The sequence below is a fragment of the Merops nubicus genome, unplaced genomic scaffold (assembly GCF_000691845.1).
Source record: "Merops nubicus isolate BGI_N331 unplaced genomic scaffold, ASM69184v1 scaffold34601, whole genome shotgun sequence".
Classification (NCBI taxonomy): domain Eukaryota; kingdom Metazoa; phylum Chordata; class Aves; order Coraciiformes; family Meropidae; genus Merops; species Merops nubicus.
The window spans coordinates 2,167-24,552 of record NW_008586828.1 but is presented as its reverse complement, the minus strand read 5'-3'; the positions used below and the strand labels follow the sequence as shown (position 1 = coordinate 24,552).

Genomic DNA, 22,386 nt, shown 5'->3' with positions numbered 1-22,386 from the left:
TAGGGAAGAAACTGAATTTTTGAAAAAGAAATCCCCAATACCAGTCACGATACCGATTTCTTCCCTTGTTCTCTTCTAAAAGTAGTCTAGTTTCAAACAACGGGAGGCCTCGCATACAAATTCTGCTCCACAGGGAGTGGAAACAAAACTGTCATTCCCAAGAAATCTTTACCTTTCCTTGGGTGGGAGAGTGAGAGGATCATTGTCATAGGAAGAAGATATATTGGATGGAGTGAGTGTTTTGTTTATTTTTTATAAGCTACATAATACTAGGATTAATTTTACTTATTAAATATACAAAGCAAAGTGCTTGCTTTAAGCAAATGAACCCTGAGCTTGTGGCGAAGGGAAAAGGGATTTCTTGTGGCTGTCTAAAAACGTCTGTCCTGTTTCTGACGTACGGATTTTTGTCTTGAGCAAAACGACTTTTCAGTTTGTAACCACTTGATTTGTTTGTGTGGTGCTCATCAGTGACTTTACACTGAGGCTTTTTGCATATGTTACAACTAATTAGACCTTCGCCAGGACCCAGAAAGCGTCAGTCTGCCCAGTGCAGCGACTGCCGAGGTCACAGCAACCGCGTGAGCGCGGCTGTCAGAGGCCCTCACCGCCCCTCCGCTCGCAACCCCGGCGATAAAGGGAAGGCGCTCCGCAGCAGGGAAAAGAAGGATCAGCAAAATAAAGGAAAAGAGGAGAAGGTAAGCTTGCAGTGAACTTCGTGAAGTTGAGAAACTCAGGCTTCCTTTCTTAATATTACAAAGCATATTACAAAGTCAGATCTCTGTAAAATATCTCTTCGGTTCAAGTCAGCGTGCTGATTTGAATTTTACCTTGTAAGGGATCTTTGCCTTAGGGACAGTCTTGGTTAGGAATTAATTAAAAAAAAAGAGACAGACAAGCCCTGATCTGGAGGAGGTGATCTGGTACATGTGGGCTTGTTTACTGCAGCTTGGAGGTGGTTGTTTAAAATTATACCCCTGAAACCGAGCCTGATGGAGCTCAATCAAATGAGGTTTTTTGTGGGTTCTTTAGTTGCTCTCATGTATTTTAGACTGACATTGACTGACGTGTTCCAAAGCATTTCAAGATTATTCTTAAAAGGACACTTTTACTTTTTTTATTTTTTTTTTTTTTTTAAATTGATATCTGGCATTAGCTCCAGACTTTTCAGTTTAAAACAAATAAAAGCCTGATATACTTCATGAGAGAATGACTTATGATCTTGCAGTCAGGGTGCTTTAATTTTTGCATTTGCTCTGGTCTCCATAAATTTAGCTGATGACCAGAGCAAGAGATCATAGTGAAGACACTAAATTTGAAGATTTCTGAATAAATGACATACCCATTTAGTAGTTTGTTAGCTTCAGCAGCCTTATGTTGTGGCAAGGTGTCATGGCCTGTGGGAATAGTATAAACTACAAGGGTAGAATTGTTTACCTAGGTAAGCTGCTGCTTTTATAGGAGCTAAATTGCATTGCCTTTGAGTGATAATCCTCTCTCAGAAAGGATATATACACACAGAGACAGGATAGCTCTTTTTTTCTTTTTTACAGTTATTCTGTCATCACCAGTACTTGCTGTTAACTGTATAAAAAACCCAGGGTATGTCTAGTGCTTTTTATTTCCCTTCAGTTGCATGATCTCTGCGGATTGAGCCCTTGCAGCTGTGTAGCTTCTTTGCTTCTGCTCTGCTGCAGAGCTGCTTCTCTGCTGTTCTTGTCCATGCTCCTGCATCAGTTCATTAGCCCTTTTTTACTTTTGTGGTCTTCCCACAGGTCATCTGTGCTCATCCTACATACAGAAGTCCCACTTAATTTCTTTTGTTTCTTATATGTGTGTCATATTTATGACCCTTACAGGATTTGAGATACTCTAGCTCAGTGTGACACTTTTGATCCAGTTGCATGTATAATTTCCTGCCACTCAGCTACTGCCTTAGGTAGTTTTTGATTTCTCTGGGAGAAGAGGCAAATACCTCTATACTAGGACAGGTGTGTGCACTTTTGATAACCTACTAAAGCAAAGGAACCACCTCAGTACAATAGACTGGCTCTGAGGAGAAGGCAATGGGGCAGTACAGAGGTCTGGGTGAACCACATAGATCCTGCAGTTCAGCAGTAACATGGATGCTTCATCATTTTCATGTTGGTTTATGTTGCTGCCTTCTAGAGCTATGATGCAATTGTGGACTTGTTACAAAAATCCATTGGTAGCATAATCATTATGTATTTACACTGTTATATCCTTTGTATGTAGAACAAATCCACATCTGAGATTTCAGAGTCTGAACCAAAGAAGTTTGATAGTACCGGATATGATAAAGATTTAGTAGAAGCTTTGGAAAGAGATATAATTTCTCAGAACCCCAACATTCGATGGTAAGTTTGAATACTGCTGCCAGTCTTTCTGAGTTGTTGGTTTTTTCCTTTTATACAATATCACAAGAATTAAGCATTTTAGGATGTGCTTACATATAAGAAGTACCTACAGGTTTTCTTTATTCATTAAATAGGCAACTAAATTTCTTGTGTAGTTTAATATTTTTAAAGCGCTTTTTTTCCACTCATGGAATCCTACAATATTTTGGGTTGGAAGGGGCCATTAAAGGCCATCTAGACCAAACCCCTGCCACAGACAGGGACATCTTTCCATAGACAGGTGGGTCAAAGCCCTGTCCAACCCAACTGTGCAAAGCTTCCCAAACTTTTAAGAGTCATGAAATCAATTTTTGAGACACCGTTTTACAACATATAAGATTCTAATGCCTGCCAGTGTCTCTTCATTTAAAAACACGATCTGCTACCCAGGGGTGTACCAAGATAGAAAACCAGTTAACAAAGAGGTTATGTCCATACAGGAACCCTCTGAAATTTTGCTGGACGTGATGTGACCACCTGCATAAAATACAACCATGTGCCAGTGCCTTTACATGAATCTGATGTGACCACCTGCATAAAATACAACCATGTGCCAGTGCCTTTACATGAATCTGTTAAATACTAAACCTTATACAAAGGTTGTTTTGTGTTCCAAATGTTTCTAAGCTTAGGTGGTTTTGTGAGGATTAAATGAGCCAAAATCTTCTGGCAAATAAAGCAGGCTTTAAAAAAAAACCCTGAACAATTCTACAAGCAGCTTTGTATGCGTGCAAGTATCATGTACTTCAGTTTATTATGTAAATAAGTGTTTCAGTTTTTATGTTGAATCTTAAATTACACCTTCAGATTTGAAACTAATTCTCTGTATAGATATGTTTGGAAACCAAAGTATTGCTCGGGCACATGCTGTTAAGTGGAATGCCCTCAAGAAAATAAGAAAATAGAGTATCTGAGAATTTATACATTTGTAACTCTGAAAAACAATCCTAAAAAGTCTTCTTTATTCAGCTCTGTTTACTAGTCTTCAGTTAATTGTCCTTATAATGATGAAAGATGACATTCAAGTTTCAGGGACAGCAAGCCTCTCTCAAAGGCAGAAAGCATCATGTGTGACCAGCATAAGTTAACCAACTTTCATTATTCTGCTTATTCTTTCTCCAAGTAAGAACAACAATGCTCTAGTGATACAGTTAATGTGTCTCTTGTTGCTTTTGCCTCCAGCTGGAGCCTGCCAGCCATGCCTCAGCTGTCGCAGTTTCGAGCTTTTCCTGCTAAACATAAATGAATCCAACTTGTTTTCCTCAATTAAGGAAGATCCATTACATAACAATAAGTTTAATGGCACATTGTTTTGAGCAGTGGACTTACTCTTTTGCAGCCCGTCTGAATCTGTCAAATGGCTTTCTCTTTCTTGCCAGGGATGACATTGCTGATTTAGTAGAGGCCAAAAAGCTGCTTAAGGAAGCTGTAGTTTTACCAATGTGGATGCCGGAGTTTTTTAAGGGAATTAGGAGACCATGGAAGGTATGGAAAAAATCTGATCCTGTGATCATAAGTGGGATTCTGAGATTGGATCGTGGCGGAACAAGACATTTCAGGTGTTTTACAGTTTATATAAATTCTTTCCACCTTTTAGTAACAAAATTTGTGGTAAATAATACTAACAAAATAAAGATGTCAGCCAGATAAATGCACTGCCTTCAGCTATATTGCTGCAAGTAAGCAATAGCAATTAGCTACTTACCTTGAATAACTTTTCAAGGTAAAGTTTACATCTGGTATTTTAATATTATACTATTAAGCAAACAGTGGAATTGTCTGTGTTTTGATTCTTGTCCTAAAAGTGGTTCTTTTTAATTTTAATAGGGTGTACTAATGGTTGGTCCTCCTGGTACTGGCAAGACCCTCTTGGCAAAAGCTGTAGCCACTGAATGCAAGACTACTTTTTTCAATGTTTCATCTTCCACACTTACCTCAAAATACAGAGGAGAATCTGAGAAGCTTGTTCGTCTGCTGTTTGAAATGGTGATTGAAGTTTCTGAACATAAACTGTGACATAATGAAGCAGAATTACTGCTGGGATAGTGAAACCTTGCCAAGGTTTAGAACGCATAGCATACATAAATATCTCTCCAGGCTTCAAACACTTTAGGACCTTCTGATTTGGCTATGTACATTCAAGATCTGGTTATTCCTAAACACCTTTGTAAATGCTGAAAAATGAGGTAGTCTTTACTTTCAGGCTTAGCTTGTTACATTAGAGCTAGCTCACTATATACTGGTGAGGGGTGTAGAACATACTTGAATGTAAAACTGGAGATGGAATCTGATTGCCTTCTGGGTGATGATCCTACTTAGGGTGTGTGTGTTTTGTTGTGTTGTGTGGGTTTTTTTGTTTGTGCTTAAAACACATGGACTTCCAAACCGTAGTAGGCTTCAGAGCACAAAACACTCAAATTTGGCTCAGAATATACAGTCTTCTTTTCACACCTTTCCAGGTTTGCATGCAGTGTCCTGGGGTGCCCAGTACTGAAGGGGGCAGCAGAGTTGCAATTAGAGTAGTCAGAAAAGTCAGGAAATAAAAGGTTCAACACAATATAGTCTGATCATACTGAGCTGATATCATGCCTATCGATCAAAAATATATATACAGAATGGACAGCATGTCAGTTGCTGTAGGATAACAACTTTTATTGTTGCAGATCCTTGTCTTTGATCTCTGTTGTTCTCAGAAAGGTTTAAGAGTTATTTTGCAAGCATTCTGTGATGACTTTCACAGTATAAATGTTATTCCTTATGTGTAAAGCTGCCTCTAGCTTATTAAACGTTTGTCTACAGGCACAACAGTTACAGAACTTTGCCAAAAAGTGCTCAGCTGGGATGTCACTGATGAGTGCACAGCTGCTCTGCAGCTACGTGCAGTGGTCAAGGAGCAGGAAGGTTACCTGGTGTTTTTGGTGTGTGAGCTGTGATGCATTGGGGTTACCATGTCATTGCTCGGGTCTGAATGTGCTGCTCTTTCTCAAATGTGAGTAGACTTCCTTTTCAGTTTCTGCTTTATTTTTTGCTTTTTTTAGGCACGATTTTATGCCCCGACCACGATATTTATTGATGAGATAGACTCCATCTGCAGCCGCAGGGGGACGTCGGAGGAGCACGAAGCGAGCCGGCGTGTGAAGGCAGAACTGCTAGTTCAGATGGATGGTAAATAACCTCCTCTCTGGGGAGTGCTGGAATGGAGGAGGGGGAAAAAAATATCACTCTTCAGAAGCAACTTGTTTGAAAACTTACATAAAATTGGGGTAAAAAGATAGAAGTGCACTATTCCAACTATCCTTACGGAAGGAAAAAAGATACCAATTATTTAGCAATCGCTTAGCATCAGAGCAACAACCTTACATTACTGATCCAGAATAATGAAGATTCAGGGGAAAATACAAGATTTCAAAACTGCAGAAGAAAAAAAAGTGATAATTGCTCCTCTCAATCTTTACCTAGCCTATCACTCACTCCTCCAAAACCAAGTGAAAAGTGGTTTAAAAGAACTATCACCTGTTCTGATTTAAACTTCAAAGGCAATGATTACACTTAACTCCTTTGGGATCGTTTTTTTTTTCCTGAAGATATAAATAAAAAATTAAGGCAATTCATCATAGAAGTGATTGGTAGGATTTTCTTTTTAAAATGCTAAATTCATTGCAGCTATTTGGTTGATATTTCACAAACCAACGAAGTTTAGAAGTAGGTAGCACTGTGCGAAGTTGCTAGGAGGCATCCTTTCAATACCCTGGTGAGAAGGGAGGAGGAGAAGAGCAACTGAAAAGTGCTGATCTGTGGAGTGATTTGTGATAGAATTCCATGAGTTAGAAGATTTGTATGTTGATTTCTGGTTCTCTGATGTTGATACCCTTTCATGTTTGACTTTAAACAGCAGCAGAGCTGTAATACTGTTCTCATAACTCAAGTATGTACTTAAGGTAATTTTATTAGTAACAACTATTTGAGGTCCTTTTACTTGAACATTTGTAAATGGTGTTTTATATGCAAACTTTCAGGCAGACTAAGTACAGTGACTACTCCGCAGCCCAATCCTATGATTATAAGCAAAAACAGTAAATGCAGAGAGTAGCAAGCTTAATGAAATGAACTTCCTACAACAGCAGTTTCACAGTACTTTAGAGACTGAAGTGTTCTCTCTGCCCTGGAGAAGCTGTGATTCAGTCCACCAAATTTAAACTTTCACTTCAGCAGTTTGTAAGAGTCCATCTGCGCATGTGGAACATTTCGCCTCAGTTCAGAAGTGAAGGAAGTGCAGGGGAGTAGTGCTGCCTTTGCATGGCTGTTAGTGACAGTGCTGAGGAGAGGGGAGTGTCTGGTGTTTGGTGTGGTGGTGGTTTAGCATTTGTGTTAGGGGAGTGGTTTTGTTTTCCCTCCCATGCTGTTACAGGACATTGGTGTAAAAATTCAAACACCTTAACAGCTGAAACACAAACAGCTCTGCTCCAAAACCATTCCAGTCGTGATAGGGAGCAACTTCCTGATCTGAGCAGTGGCCTGTGCTTCTGCTCCCAGTTAAACCAAGTCTCCATTTTTGCTTGCAGGTTGCCATATAGATGGGAAACTGGACTCTATTTCAGTTGGACTCACTGAAGTGCAATAGAGTAGCTGCTTTAATATTATAGAATAGTGGATATTGTTCTTTCTATACATGCAATGTCACAAAACATATGTACGTTTTACTTTTCTGGAATGCAGGTGTGGGAGGGGCTACTGAAAATGATGATCCTTCCAAGATGGTCATGGTACTTGCTGCTACTAATTTCCCTTGGGATATTGATGAAGCCCTAAGGCGGAGACTAGAAAAGAGAATTTACATTCCTTTACCATCAGGTATGAAGACTTGGGGAGAGGAGAGTTTTAAAAGACTAAAATCTAAACTTCATTAATATTCCTTTAGTTGTGATGACCTGCTCTAAAAATCTAATTGTTAGATGTGTGCAAACTCATTTATGAAATCAGGACCAGGTTAAATCTACACATTGAACATTTACTTTTGTGGCAAGTACAGTGTCCTTTTTCTGATTTCTCCCTCTTATCCTTCTTGAATTCATTGCTTATCTTGAGAAAACAAATCGTACAAAGTTTTCTGTTCTTTGATTAGCAAAAGGCAGAGAGGAACTCCTAAGAATAAATCTACGAGAGCTGGAACTGGCTGATGATGTTGACCTTGCAAATATAGCTGAGAAGATGGAGGGTTATTCAGGTGCAGACATTACCAACGTATGCAGGTATGTTAACCTTGCATCATTTGTGTTACTAGTGCTACGAACTCTTGAGAAAACTGTTTGTAAAGTAACTAATTTACATGATTAAAGTTGTTGGATAAAAACAGACCAACTTGTCTTTTATGTACTGCTGAAAGGTGAAATACTACATTAATACTTACCTAGATTTCCATTTGATATTTTTATATAATAAGGATGAAGAGCAGTTGCAACATAGTAATCTAAACAAAGTATGATTTAGGTAAAATTCCACGTTCTTTTATCTACACCAAATTCCTGGCGTGAGGAGTATCCACAGGATGGTAGACTTTAACTTGCAGAGTTTCAGTCATTCCACTGAGGCTATAATACTTAAGCAGAACATCCATGTGTAAGAGGAAGTAGTGGCAGAGGCCACAATAACTAAAGGGAGAACTGGGAGTGTTCTTCCTTCCTGACACAGGAGGGATGCCAGGTTGTGTGACAGCACAAGAGCTGTGTACTCACCATGTGGCTTTAGTGACAAGGCTGGATGAAGTTTTCTACCTCCTCCATCTGCCCTTCTCCTCAATGTGGTTTGCATAGGGTCATTTGTGGGCCCATTCTGTAACTGAGATACCTGAAGTAATCGGCTAAAAATACCTTCTAACCCTTCACCAGTCTTTTCTTTCAAAAATTGGGAAGGGAAGGAAAGGGCTGACCTTTTAAGAGACTAGTATCAGTCCTCTGATTTACATCTAAAGATTTGCACTGGCACAGTTGCAGCAGTGGCAAATCATGGAATTGGCAGTACAGGACAAAGCACCAAAACTTGTTAGGATGCTGTTGTCATCTAATAAGCACCTGGGGGTTGGAGATGGCCCCAAAGCGCAGCAGTGCAAGGCTGGAGCTCCTCCTAGCTGTGCCAGTGCAGCTGCTGTGGGAGTGTGCTTTGAACGAGGTAGGAGAGCTGGCCTGGATCAAAAGACCTCCTCGTTTCTCCCCTCAAACACTGATCCCTTTCCTACCTCAGTTCCTGGTACAGCTCCCCAAAGTGGTGTCATCACAGCCGTGAGGACAACGTGCTGTGCTCCGGGGGAACACGAGCGGCCTGTGCACAAAACCACCACCACAGGCTCTGTCAACACGGACCCTTAAGGCTGAGCTAAAAGTTTGGAGCCTCGGTGCTATTTCCTGAAGAAGCCCTAGGCAGTGTGTGGGGGAAGAATGGCACGCTAGTTGCTCCGAAGTGGTGGTGTGCAGATTTTCATTTTTAGGTTTGAGAGGTGTATTTGTGGCGAGCTTTTGCTTAGTCTTGGTGTTGGTTGTGCTTTGAAAGGAATTGTGGTTAGTAGGTTCATGGTATATGAAAGAATTTATTTGGCCTGCTAGTTTTGCATTCTAGCTGCAGTTTATCTCCTCTGGTCTGTTCAGTGTTTGTAATTAATTTTATACTGGAAACCAGTATGCCTGTTTGGAATTCAGAATACTTGTAATGTTTTACAGTGAATATGAAATGGATAGATATACACAAACACACACATACATACACACACTATGATGCTGTTTATTTTTTAATCAAAGTCCATTTGTACAAATGCTGTTCAAAGACCAGAACAAAATCAGTCAAGCAAACGGACAAAACCACAAAAAAATCAATTAGTCCTTCATTTGTGGCAGTCTTCTTAGAGATGACTGAAGTGGCAGCAACCTGAAATCCAGACAAACTGTGGTTTGGATGTTCGTCATTTGAAGTTGGTGAGAAAGTACTCACATTAGCCTGTGCATTTACACTTTTTTGACGGTGTCAGGACAGATCTTAGATGTGATTGTTTCATTTACATCAAGACAAAAAGATATATGGCTGATTTAAAAGTGCTTTTGTATGGTTCAGACTCGGTATAGGAGCATAGTAGAGTTGTAGAATGTCACAGTCCTTGCTAGTGACACAAGCAGAACTTGAGAAAAAGCAAAGCATGACATCTACTTTGCTCAAGTTACTCTCCTGCCTAAAAGAATTTGAGATGAAATCCAAGGTTTGCTGAGCCAGAGTGAACACCAGTCAGAGATAACAGTACCATTCCTTATAGTCAGCATATAACCATGGAAACTGAAGGTGAAACTTTATCTTAAGAAGACATTCAGGAAATAAAAAAAAAAAAAAATGCACCTAAATTGCATCTTAGATGTGGGTATGAACTGACTTTGAATCGTTGTTTTGAGAGGACTGTGAAGGTTGAAAGGGCTTTGGAACAGAACTGACCCCTGCTGCGTGTCCCAGGGGGTGGCTTCTCCTTTTTTGAATGTAGCTTTGGGGCTTCTCCAGAAGCTTTTCTAGTAAGAAGAGAAGCTAGGAGTGCTTTTGAAAAAACACTGAGGCTTGATGTTTGAATGACTGACAGAAAAATGCCCTGATGGGAGCGAGTGACAGCAGCTGTGCTTGAATTTTGTGGGTGTGCTGAGGTACACTGTGTGGGGGGGGGTTGTTTATTTAGGTTGGTTTTGTTGATCTGTTTGGATGTTTTTGTAAACTGGTGGCTGGAGACTAATTAGATGCATGGGATGCTCCCCCAGCCCCTTGTGTAACACTGTCTCTTTGCTCACAACTGATGATTTGATGATGTAACAGCTAAGCATGGCCATACTTGACTAAGATGGAGTTCAGTGAGGAAAGGTTTTTTTGGTTGTTCAGAAATTCCAGTTATTGTATTACGCATTTTAACTGCTAACAATTATTTAGTCATTCATGAAGTCTGTCAGTTATGGTTTCTTTTAGGGGGAGGGTGTGGAACTGAAACAGAACCCATCTTTCTAAATCCTCCTAGAAGATGAGGTATAGGTTGTTCTTTCTTTGGATTCTTGCTTACTCATAGGATATGATACAGTACACTGTTGTGATACTGCCAGGATTAACCTTCCATATTTTTTTTGCTACTAAACAAAATAAGTAGCATTTTTTTCTTACTATAAGCTATATAACAAGTAATTAGCAGGAACCTCAGTGTTTCAGTCTTAGCAGCTCATCAGCTCACCAGCTCATCACCTGCTGCTACTACTGGTGGTGCTGTTGGAAATCCAAATGCAGAATCCTTGAACAATGCAGCAAGAAAACGACACGCTTGTAAAGACACTGTGCTTATTGAGGCCACAAGTCTGAGGGCTACAGGCTGAACAGATTTTGTAGTTGAACATCTAGCTGTGAATGTGTAGGTTGGAGGTAGATGCTGTTGACTCCTCTGTCTTTGAAGCAGGATTCCGATTTTGGAACAGGAAGCATTCAGAACATTCCAGCCACTTCTCCAATACATTGAAACCATTGTTTTGCCCTGTTCCATGTTTAAAAATAGTATGATCAGCAGCTCCTTCATATGTGTGCAGTGGCATTAGATAAGGGAGTTAGTCTTCACCTCTTCTGCCTAGCCTGTTGCTAGCAGCTGTTTGAAGATCCAGTGAGGATACATCCATGTTTGAAAAAGATGGATGGCATGGTATTGTAGGTTGTACACTTAGAGATTTTTTCCCATAAATTCCCATACAGTTCTTTATTGTATCCATTTTTTTTGGCTGGAACAGGTCAACTGGAGTGCTAGGTTGAGCCTTTCAAACACCTGCACTCATCATCTGGTACTGAGTAACTTTTTTTCGTGTTTCATCCTTAACAGAGATGCATCACTGATGGCTATGAGAAGGCGTATCGAAGGCTTGACACCAGAAGAAATAAGAAATCTTTCTCGAGATGATATGCACATGCCAACAACTATGGAAGACTTTGAAATAGCTTTGAAGAAAGTTTCTAAATCTGTGTCTGCTGCAGACATTGAGAAATATGAGAAATGGATAGTTGAATTTGGATCATGCTGAGTTGTCTTATCTTGAAGAAGCCGCCTTAAAACAGCTTTAGAAGTCATAGTGTGTTGGTGCACTGTGTGCTCTTTTTAACTTTTGTAATTTAAGGGCAACAGCTGTCTAAATAAATATCTTTTTTTTTTAAAATGCAAATTCTGTCTAGCTCTCTTTGAACTAGCTCAATAGTTACTCATTTTTCTTAAATGCAAAAGATACTGGTGGGGTCTGTTTTGATCTTCAAGATTTTAAAGTGGCTTAAATTTAATACTAGGACTCTTGCATCAAGAGGGTTTACTCTTGAAAAACAGCTATTGCACAAAAGAAAATCAAACTAGCCCTGCTAAAGGAGAGAGAGATGCTGAGGACTAGAAAATGGGGTGAACAAGATGCAGTTATGTAGATGTTTTTGCCAGCTGATCTTTGAGAACTGTATCCTTAAGCTGTTTCTAAGGCATTAATAAAGAACCTGTATCAAGTCTGATATTCGGAACAGCAACCCTTGCACTGCTCCCAGTCAGTAGATTCAGCTGGAGTTTAAGCAAGGGGTAGGATCACTGCTGGTTTACTATGTAATATTAAAATACATCCAGCTAGTGTAAACTAATTCCATGCAGCCAGCAGTGACACAGAGTCATGTATATGAAATCTAAATTCTCTGCTTTACTTGAGTGGAATGTAGAAGCTGTTCTCTGAGAATGACCAAAATGGCCACTGTAGAATCATTGTTTTAGATTTTGCTCAACAGTGGTCATTGTAACTAAAATGTCCATCATTTCTGTCTGTCTCCTCTTATTTTGGAAACGCTTCTGCTAGCTCAGCCCAGAGCAACTGGTTGTAGTTCTGCTTATAACTAAACTTTGTGCATTTTCCTGAATTGAATACATCTAGACTTGTTTCAGCTGGCAGATACATGCTGTATGAAACTGGTAGATCTACTGGAGGTAGGTGGGAAGGACAACTGATAATGAAAAGTTGCAGTCTGAGTAGAAGGCAAATGCATCCTAAGTACACAGTTGAGTAAGTGCCGTTATCGTGAACATCTTGTCTATGTATTTAAAATTCCCCACTATGTCACAAGTGACAGCGGGGTGTGCTGAAAGGGGACCTGTAACAATGCTGGTAATGAGACACTCCACTAAGATGCTAAGATGCAGACAGTGTTAAAAGCTCCCAAGTCCCTGGGTGGACTGGGCGTGATGAACCCAGAAATGAAGAAGCTCAGGTGAGTACACAAGTGTGTGCATTTATAGACCTCCATTTCCAAAACAGAAAACAAAATATACCTCTTTCCTTTCAAAAGGATAGCCATGTGCATCAGAGTTAAGAAAAAGATGCAGCATTTTGAAGTGGGTTCTCTTAATACTTACTTTGCTATGTTAGGATGAGTGTATAGCTGCCAGCTGTGCTGCAGATTTCTTCTCATAAATCAATTAACTGCAAGCAAATTAAAATACTCAATCTGACACCTGAGTCTGAAGGGAAAGTAGGCAAGCTTTAGGCTTTGGAACCAGTCCAGCAAGGGGCCACTTAGACTGAAGGCATGATGTATTTTGAGAACTTCTAAAGTAAACTACATGTTAAAAGCAGTAGTTTAGTTCTACAGCTCAACCAGCCCTGTCTACTCTAAATGAACAAAGTGAACACCTGTGTAATATGTGGTAGAGAGGGGAAAAAAAGTGGTTGGTGCTGAATTTGTAGCTGAGAGGTTCCCTTTGTTTTGGAATGCAGAACATGACAATACCAACCCCCTCCAGTGGAGTTCCTGCATGGAGAGAAGGGCCAGTGCTGCTTAACCGTGTGTCTACAAGGCAGAGAGACGTTGTAAGGATGAGACAAAAGAAAGGCTGCAGTAAGAGTCACGGTTCATCAGGTAAGACAGATTGCCTTCCCCAAAATTCTACTGCCATCCTACAGAAGAGGGTGTTTTGTGTGTGTTTGTTGGTTTATTGTTCCTCCCCTACCCTTTTCATTCCCCCATCTGGCACCTGTATCCTTGTCATGTCCTGGGAACATGGGACCTGCTGTGACTGTCAGGTGGGCCAGTTGCCCTTTCCTTACTGTGTTAGTTGGGGTAAGGAGTTTTTTAACTGGTTTACAAAATGGTTCAGAGTGGTCTCAGGTCTAAGTAGCACTCCTCTGAAAGGCATGAGACTTGTGGTCAGAAAAACCCACGTGCACCAGTCTTCTGGAAAAGCCGAGCACTAGTGCTTTAACGTTTTGATAGCTCCAGCTCCCCAGCACAGCAATGTTGTCTGGCAGTTACCATGTTCAAGATTTGCACTATTTTCCTATTTTAATGTCATTAACCGGACGGTAGTGTTTCTCTCCTCGTGCTTTGTAGCTTCACAGAACACAATACAGAGGAGGATTATGTAGCTCATAATCAATGAGATCAGGCTCATTGTGAAGCAGCACCAACCCTTTTTCAGGCTTAACTGCTTATTGATGTTGCACCTGTTCAGAGTCAGTCCAATCTCCTCGTGGCCCTGCAGGTGCTTGGTTTACAGTTTCCTGAGCAGGGGTGGAAAGAGCACATGCTGACAGCTGCCCAGTTTCCATCTGCAGTGCAGCTCATCTGTGCTCGTGCAGCAAGGAAGAACAGTTGTATTCTGTGGCCAGCCTGCTGCTTTTTTCTGAAGAAGCAAATCTTCAGCCTTTTATATGTCACTTCTGTTAACGAAGGAGCCAGGACTGTGTTCAGAATGTGGAAAGAACATTAATTTCCACAGAGAGAGGAGTTTGTTGACAGCTGTTTGAGCACTTGCTCTTGTCTGCGCAGTCACCATTCCTGCGCTAGAGCCTTGGCAGTGTCCCATTTAGCCATGGGTGACAGTGGCCCCTCTGGCACATGTTTTCCTCCACTGAATGGCAATCCTGATGCAGATGCCTCTGTAGCTCTGGCACCCCCTCTCTTACATGGCTATGTTGTTATGATGGCAGGTTTCTTGTGGTGTGATCCTGGAGAGCACTGCCTGGGGCCCTGGGGCCCTCAGTCACTGCCAGCTGCTCCAGAGCAGCAGTGTTGCTGCCTCGCTGGAGTGTTCCACAGCCACCCAAAGCACCCAGCCAGCTGTGACACATCCCCCACTTTATCACCTCTACCCAGCCTGTGTCTGGCAGACTTGTGGGATCCTACACACTAACAACAGTGAGCTTGAAGAACTCAATGCAAAATGCAAACCTACAAGTGCTAGAACAAAAAATGAAATTAAAAAAAAAAAGGAAGTTAACCAGTGTCCATTAACTCAGGCTGACAGAACGTGCTCCCCCACCCAGTGCTGCAGTGTGGTGTTTGGGGTTTTTTTGTAAAGCAGGTCAGTGTTAGAAATGTCTCTTCTACTCCTGCAGGGGGGTCAGTAGTGAGACAACCCGAGTTGTCACACACCAGCTGTAAGGAGAAGTACCCAAATAACAGACCGATCTCTCCTTAAGGGGAGAAGTGTGTTTGTGGGAAATCTTTTCTCTGAGCTTTCCTCCCTCACTCTGACAACTCAAGCTGGGTAATTCTGATCACTCAAATGATAACTGGGCTCCATCTAATGCCAGGTGGTTAATATTCTTTTTTTATCCTAGGCATTCTTCTGACAAACAATTTTTGTAAATAAGAACAACAGAAAGCTAAAAACTAAACCATATCCTGCATGTAACACATCTGGCAAACTGCTGGTTTATATAACTAAACATAGATGGACACACGAACACCGTCTAATAAACAATTTAAATGTTTATTTGAAAAATATTACCTGTACAAATTGGAATGGGCAGACTGGGCCTACTTAGCAATAGTAAGCCACTCTTAAAATTTTGGAGAATTTTTTTTGATACTTCACACAGTACTGCTGTCACAGATACAAAAAGCACATCATTTACAAGTGCTAACAATTTTTGTGAGTGGAAGGGGCCACAAAAGTGTAAAGTGCTTGAAATACATATCCGCTCTTTCGTTTTTGTTTTGCATATACAAAATGTCAAATTACTTGAGCAACACAAACGTTTGGTAGTGATATTTTTCCCTTGAAGGCACACTCAACCCTAAGAGACCTGAAACCAGCAGCTTTGTTTAGGCTTGCAGGCACAGCTGATGTCTGCAATGTTCCTTTGTCTTCTTCTGAAGAATACTATCAGGAGACTTCAGGGCACCCTGAATTTCATCATCTTGCTATTCAGGACAGCTGGCCTGGCTTATCTATGGGTGTGAAGGCAGCCAGCGTCCTGTCCGAGGTGTGGAAAAGTGACTTCACAGAAGTTAGAACCCATGGCAGCCCTCAGAGTGGGAAGCTGGTTTACTCTGAAGCTCCTGGCTGGGTGTTTATGGAGAGGCACAGGGAAGGCAGCTTTGGGCCTCAGCCCGAGTGTCCCTTCACCAATTAACCAACTGACTTAAGTTTTTTCAGTAGGAAACAAGCTATTAAAGGTAAGTGCCAAATTTCAGGTCAACTAAGAATTTGTTTTTATAAAACATCAACTCCAAAGTAAACACAGTATTAAATACACGCTTTCTCATCTAAATTATTTTTCCTGTCTGGAAGATCTGATGGCAAGCTGATGGTAACCACAGGTACAACGCTGACTTGATCCAGGAGAAGGATGCCTCTGAAAGGTAAGATTACCTGGCATTAGAAAACAATATACAAACCAATTCTGTGTTCTACAAATTAGATTTAAACTCCTCAAAACTTAGTTTAAATTGATGCATCAAGCAATATGACCCTCATAATACCCCTTTTATGAAGGCAGAGTGAAAACTTGATGGAGAAGTGGTTTCAAAATGCCTGTGGTTTCAGAGAAGTCCCTTCACCCAGATCCTACATGGGAAATACCAGCACTGTAGGCTCTCCATGCTCAGTGTCATGGCAGCCTAGCACTGTCTGCTGCCAGGAGCTACTCTGGCAGGCTCCTGCACCTCATTCTGCAAGACCAGCCAGAGCCTCTAGTTCTGTCGGTGTACTGTACAGTGCTGTGAACGACCTGGGATGAGGTCCTGATCACACCTGCAACTATCATTCACCAAATGAGACTATTCACCAAATGAGACCTTCTGCTCATTCTTACTGGTTTATTGCTTTCTACCTTTACTTTTTTTACCCACTTTATATGGGTAGCAAGAAAATGAGCGTGTGTTTTGGTTTTTTTTGGGCAGTTTTGTTTTTAAAAAGGGGAGGAAGGACCCTCCTTCCAGGGTTACAATTTCTTGAAATGCTCTAACAAGCCATGCACAAGCTCCATGCTCTCCAGCTGGAAGAGAAATTACTGCAGGCTGGTTCCTCTGCTCGGTACTGACCGCTGCCATGGGCAGCACATCAAAACCTTTGCAGAACAGTTTATGGGGATGGGAATTTTTTTCCTAGTTCTACTTAGTCCAAAGTTTCACACGTGGCAGTGTCAAGCTACTTACTCCTGGGGGTAGAGGGAGTGTACAAAGTGTTTTTTTTCACTTCTGCTGTAACAGACTAGTTACAAGAAGTACTCCAATTGGACAGCAGGCTTCCTGAACTGTCAGTGGGAAGCATGGGTGGGCTCTTCCGGCACTGCAGTTTCCAACCTTCCTTATCTTCCAACACTCCATTTTTCTAGCTCTGTCAAAGGACTACGGTCACTCATATCCTTGGCTGAATACTTAAATCAACTGTCCCCAGGGCCATTCAGAAGCACAGCTGGTGAGCTGCATTTAAAGGCACCAGCTGTGCTTGTTGTGGGGGATGAAGCATACGGCACTGTCAGTCACTTCTCCTGAAAGAATGGATGGTTCAAAGGGATGGGTCTTCCAGAACTGACTTGCTTTAAAATGTACACATTTGCCTATTCCAGCACTAAATCTATACAGCTAAGAAGCCAGTAATTACCAATTCATCTTTCTGCCCTTGTTTTGAGAGCTCACTCCTCTGTTGCTGGTAACACCCTCACTGAGTGAATAAAGCCATCTGCACTCCATCAGCTTTATTTATGACCTTTTGCCACCAATGCCAGCACCAATCACTGTGGCTTGTAAGCTGCTTGTACAGGTGGCTCCTCCTTGGAGAGCTCCCCCACAAACCTGCAAAGCCAGATCTGAGGCCTTTCACAACTACTATAGTAACTCCAACACAGTAGCAATATTAAAAGATTTAGGGTTGTTGTAATTGTTTAGCTCTAGCTTGTATCCTCCTCTCCAGGAGCTACGTTAACCATGCCTCACAGTGTAGTCCTTAAAAGATTTGATAAAAATTTGGCAGTATGACAGCCAAGCTGAAGACATTTCCAATGAAAGATTTTCCCATGTTCCTCTGAAAAGCCTATCTGTCAAAAGGTCACTTGGAATGGAAGGTTACTGGCAGCCTACTCACTGAATTGTTGTCACCATCTTCCTACAGAATGGGGCTGCTTCTTGAAAGGCTGGTTGGGGTTTTTTTAAGTTAATATTTTGCCTTCATCAGAGGAAAACAAAAAAAGCAAAAATTACTTACTTGTTTTCACAGGAAGGGAAAATCATCTTTAAGACTTTGAGAATAAGAGCTGCTCCAACAACTCCAACTACAACGACTTCCATGAAACTAAAGAAGATGGGTAAAGATCGAAACCAGAATCTGCACAACCCTTTTCTCAAGTCTTCCACCCACTGGCACATCACCTGAAACCAAACAGGTAAAAATTAAAAAGACATGTTGCAAAACATAACAAGTGTAGTTCTTGTAGCTACTGGTGAATCACATTACGTGGTGATAGTTTTACTTGAATTTCTGTATGCTTAAGCATGCATAAAGGCAGGATGGAATTGACTGGTGACTCAGACCTTTTTCTAATACAGCTTTGGGAACAGGTGAACCTTTAGTTCTCTGCTCATCCCGGCAGAGTTCCCTGAAAAGAAAGGCTACTTTGGCAAGTGAAGGACACCTGAACAGAGCAGATGAAGGGTGAGCTATCTGGCCTAGCCATGGAGAAGCCATGGTACCAGTGCAGTGTACAGCAGGGAAAGGGTTACACACAGCTCAGGAGACTGGTAGCATCTTCTCTACCCTAGCTGCAACTTTCAGTCTGCTGTTTTGGCTCTCCTGCCTTGGCACTAAGTTATAAAGTGTTTCTTTCGGCCACAGAGGGGGCCCATACAGCCCATCCTGACCCAGTCTGGAACTGAAACTTCTCAAGCTGTTACTGTGTTTCTTACAGTGGATGAGACCAAGGACCCATCTCTCCTACAAGGTCATGCACTCAAGCAGGGTCACAAAAAACTGAGGTAATTTAAAGCTGAACAATATTTGAAATTTATATAAATTCTTAGCTTGTTAGAATGTAAATATCACAATTCACTGTTGTGAAGTACTTATGAGGTCAGAACATTGCATGATTTAGAAACCAATTTGATTCCTACTGGAGAAAGAAAACCGCAACAATTTCTCACTACTAAGGAATAATTTAGGAAGTTGGGGGTTTTTTTCAAGTTTCCCAGTAAAAGTCTGTTCTTAGTGGTTGGCTATGGGGATTTCTTAGATTTCTGTGGCTGTCAGTTGCTGTCAGATACCTCATGCAACAGAAAACTGTCTTTAACAAATATAAAGCAGCAAAACGGTACTTTGAGAACTCAATACTAGTTTAAGTAGGAAGGGCAATTCTCTCTTACAGAAACTAGTTATTAAATACTATGTTGCTGCTTTTTAAATTAAAAACAAATGACCAAAGATAAAGGCCTAGGAACATTAAATACCTTCTCACCATCTTGAAATGTTGTGTTTGGTCTCTACATGAGTAAAACCCATTATCTGCATCCTAACAATGCTGGGTCTGTTGCATGTAGACATGCACAAAGGAGGAAGGAACTTTATTACCTCAAACTGTAATATTAAATAACATTCAGCTCTATCTGCAGCATTTTACTACAACTTTTTCTCCTACAAATGTCACCAAGCTTTATGCATTTCATCTCTGAGTAATAGAGGAAGAAAAAAAAAAAAAAGGAGGGAAAAAACCTACTTCTCCTTTTTAGACCCGTCTTTAAAGGTATATACTAATACTGAAACAAACAACAAACCTACCTTGTAAGAAGATGGAGGTTCTATCCTAAGAGGGGTCTCTGGTAACTTGCCAGGTAATGTCTCTTCATCTACTGTAGTTTCTACTTGCTGGATGAGGTACTGACTGGTAGTTTGTAGTGGATCTTGAATATCTGAAGAAAAGAGATTTAGTTGGAGGCTTGCTTTTTATTTGACTCCGTATTCAGGAAAGTGAAGGCATGCTGCACTTCTATACTTATGGTACAGTTCTCACACATTTACAGGAAGAATACAGAAGGCTGACTTTTTTTTTTTTTCTTGACTTGTAATGAACTTGCTAAGGAGGAGAAGCCAGGTTACAGAGCAACCTTTAGCCGTGCCTTTAGTTCTGCGTTTAAGCTGTTGCCATATTAAGATGAATATTTTGACCTAGTTCATCGCATCTCCTATGAAATCCTTGAGTGTTTCTGATTAAACAAAACTGAAATAAGATTAAGGCATAAAATAACTGCTTTTGCTTTTAAGTTATTCAAGTTTAATAACATAACAATGTTTAATGGTTTGGAAGTGACCCAGATACATATTTCCTCTCCAGTTTCTCTTTCATTCTCAGGAAAAAAGGGGAGCTTTAGAGAAACTTCCACCATAGCACTGAAAGAAATCTTTATTCCTGTGAGGTGTGCGTGTTGCAGGCTGACAAGTACAAAGTGCTTCAAAGGAGAACAGATTTGAAAACAAAATACCTAGAATGTAGAAGAGTTGAATATAGGTGTTTAAAAAAAACTGACACAAAACAACAAACCACATAAACCAAAACACCCCCCTGTTAATGAAGAAACTGTTTCACTGTGTAAAACAGGAATAATTATGTTCTTTCACCCTTGTATCCATAGTTGATGTAACAGTTGAGAGATACCTTTTCCTGAGAGGTTGGGAAGCGTAAATAACATGTCGTTGTCCCTTGGGATGGAATACAGCATGCTCTCTTTCAAAGGGACGGTGTAGTTGGAATGTCGAAGTACTCTCAAGTCCTTTACTAAAATATCTATTTCTGTTACTTCTTCTTGCTGAACCTACAAGAGACACAAACATGTTGATATTACTGAGTTTAAGAGTTAAGCAGGCTGGCAGAGAAAACCAATACATCACAGAAAACCCCAAGCCATTAAGATTTAGACATAGGGATAACATGAATTCTTAATTTCTACTTACTACACCTCAATAGACACTAGTCTGTTCAGTGTATTTTCTTTCTCCCTGCAAAAACACATGGCAGTCACTCCATGAGCTTTTTAACCAAGTCTTACACAGCTCATTACAATGCTCTTCCAGGGAGGCATTTTAGGGCATGGAATACTCAAGTACGCAGTGAAAGAGCACTTGCAAATGCTGGAAGTGTTGCTGAGGCAAGACTGACACTTTTGCAGGAGTGTTGCTTTTTTTAAGCAACCAAAAGAATAGTTTTATTCCTCCTCTTCCAGCGATGCACTGGACCCATCTCACTTAATAATCCCTTCACATCAAGAACTGCATTGTAGGGCCAAGAACTGACAGAAATCCAGAGTGTCTGTGACCACAGCTGCAACATATAACCAACAGAAGAATGCAGCCTGTGAACCAGTTTCTGTCATGCTTTCAGAGCTATAGCCAACCAATGGCTGCTTTTGCTTCAGCTGTGGGCAGAAGGCAGCAATGCAACAGATGATCATTACTGTCAGCTGGTAACTAATGAGACAGATTGAAAGCTTTTGACTTTAAGGAATAGCTAAGGAATAAGTATTAGCTTTCTGGTTGTTCTTACCAGGTCCCTGTGAAAATCTGAAATGCATTTGGATGTCTAGTTTGAAATCTGAAATACACCACCACCGTTGTTTACCAGCTGAATCAAAGCAGGATATATCTGCCTGCTAAAATAGCCGGTGGGATAAACACCCAATTACAAAAGCTTCAAACCTCCCAGTGGGATTTTTCATGACCAGAGGAAAATTTTTTTTACCAGAGTAAAACATGATGCAGATCTCTGTAAAAATTAATACATGCTGAACATGCAATTGATTAAGGATCCATGTTACTATTGTAATTCTCTTTTTATTAAAAACAAAATTTTAAAAAAGGCACTAAAACATAAGCCCACTTCAAAAGAGCCTGGCCACATGTAAGATGCAGAGGTACTGAAACAAAAGGGGAAGATTACGGAACGGTTCATCTTGGGGGAGATCAAGCAGCAAGTGTGGGACAACAGCAGGTTCAGATCCAGCCAACATGGGCTCATGAAGGGCAAGTCCTGTTTCACCAACCTAATCTCCTTCTGTGATCAGGTGACCTGTCTAGTGGATGAGGGAAAAGCGCTGGATGTTGTCTGCCTGGACTTCAGCAAGGCTTTTGATGCAGTTTCCCACAGCATTCTGCCGGAGAAGCTGGTGGCTCATGGCCTAGAGAGGTGGACTCTTCACTGGGTTAAAAACTGGCTGGATGGCCGAATGGATTTAAATCCCATGGGCATCCAGCATGAGTGGTGTCCCTCAGGGCTCGGTTTTGGGACTGGTCTTAATAACTTTATCAATGACCTGGATGAGGGGATTGAGTGCACCCTCAGTAAATTTGATTTATTAGCAGATGACAGGAAATTAAGTGGGAGTGTCGATCTTCTGGAGGGCAGGAAGGCTCTGCAGAGGGATCTGGACAGGCTGGTGCAATGGCCTGAGGTCAGTTGTATGAGGGTTAACAACACCAAGTGCCGGGCCCTGCACTTGGGTCACAACATCCCCAGGCAATGCTCCAGGCTTGGAGAGGAGTGGCTGGAAAGCTGCCTGTCAGAAAAGGACCTGGGGGTGCTGGTGGACAGCCAGCTGAACATGAGCCAGCAGTGCCCAGGTGGCCAAGAAGGCCAGTGGCATCCTGACCTGTATCAGAAACTGTGTGGCCAGCAGGCATAGGGAGGTGATCGTGCCCCTG

General features: G+C 41.2%; 2 protein-coding genes across 2 annotated transcripts in view; one reads left to right on the top strand and one right to left on the bottom strand.

Annotated features, from left to right (window-relative positions):
* KATNA1 (katanin p60 (ATPase containing) subunit A 1) overlaps positions 1 to 11,614 on the top strand; it is a 14,395-nt gene extending 2,781 nt beyond the window's left edge. Inside the window, exons 3-10 of the mRNA XM_008948762.1 lie at positions 515 to 698; positions 2,257 to 2,378; positions 3,797 to 3,902; positions 4,245 to 4,403; positions 5,456 to 5,582; positions 7,134 to 7,268; positions 7,540 to 7,666; positions 11,284 to 11,614. Coding sequence (XP_008947010.1) covers positions 515 to 698; positions 2,257 to 2,378; positions 3,797 to 3,902; positions 4,245 to 4,403; positions 5,456 to 5,582; positions 7,134 to 7,268; positions 7,540 to 7,666; positions 11,284 to 11,482 — 1,159 coding nt within the window. The 3' untranslated portion in view covers positions 11,483 to 11,614. The remainder of the gene's footprint in view (positions 1 to 514; positions 699 to 2,256; positions 2,379 to 3,796; positions 3,903 to 4,244; positions 4,404 to 5,455; positions 5,583 to 7,133; positions 7,269 to 7,539; positions 7,667 to 11,283) is intronic.
* A 4,337-nt stretch (positions 11,615 to 15,951) lies between these two features.
* GINM1 (glycoprotein integral membrane 1) overlaps positions 15,952 to 22,386 on the bottom strand; it is a gene marked incomplete at its 5' end in the record, with an annotated part of 7,943 nt that continues 1,508 nt past the window's right edge. The window contains 4 exons of the mRNA XM_008948761.1: positions 15,952 to 16,060; positions 17,911 to 18,074; positions 19,474 to 19,604; positions 20,348 to 20,504. Coding sequence (XP_008947009.1) covers positions 15,952 to 16,060; positions 17,911 to 18,074; positions 19,474 to 19,604; positions 20,348 to 20,504 — 561 coding nt within the window. The remainder of the gene's footprint in view (positions 16,061 to 17,910; positions 18,075 to 19,473; positions 19,605 to 20,347; positions 20,505 to 22,386) is intronic.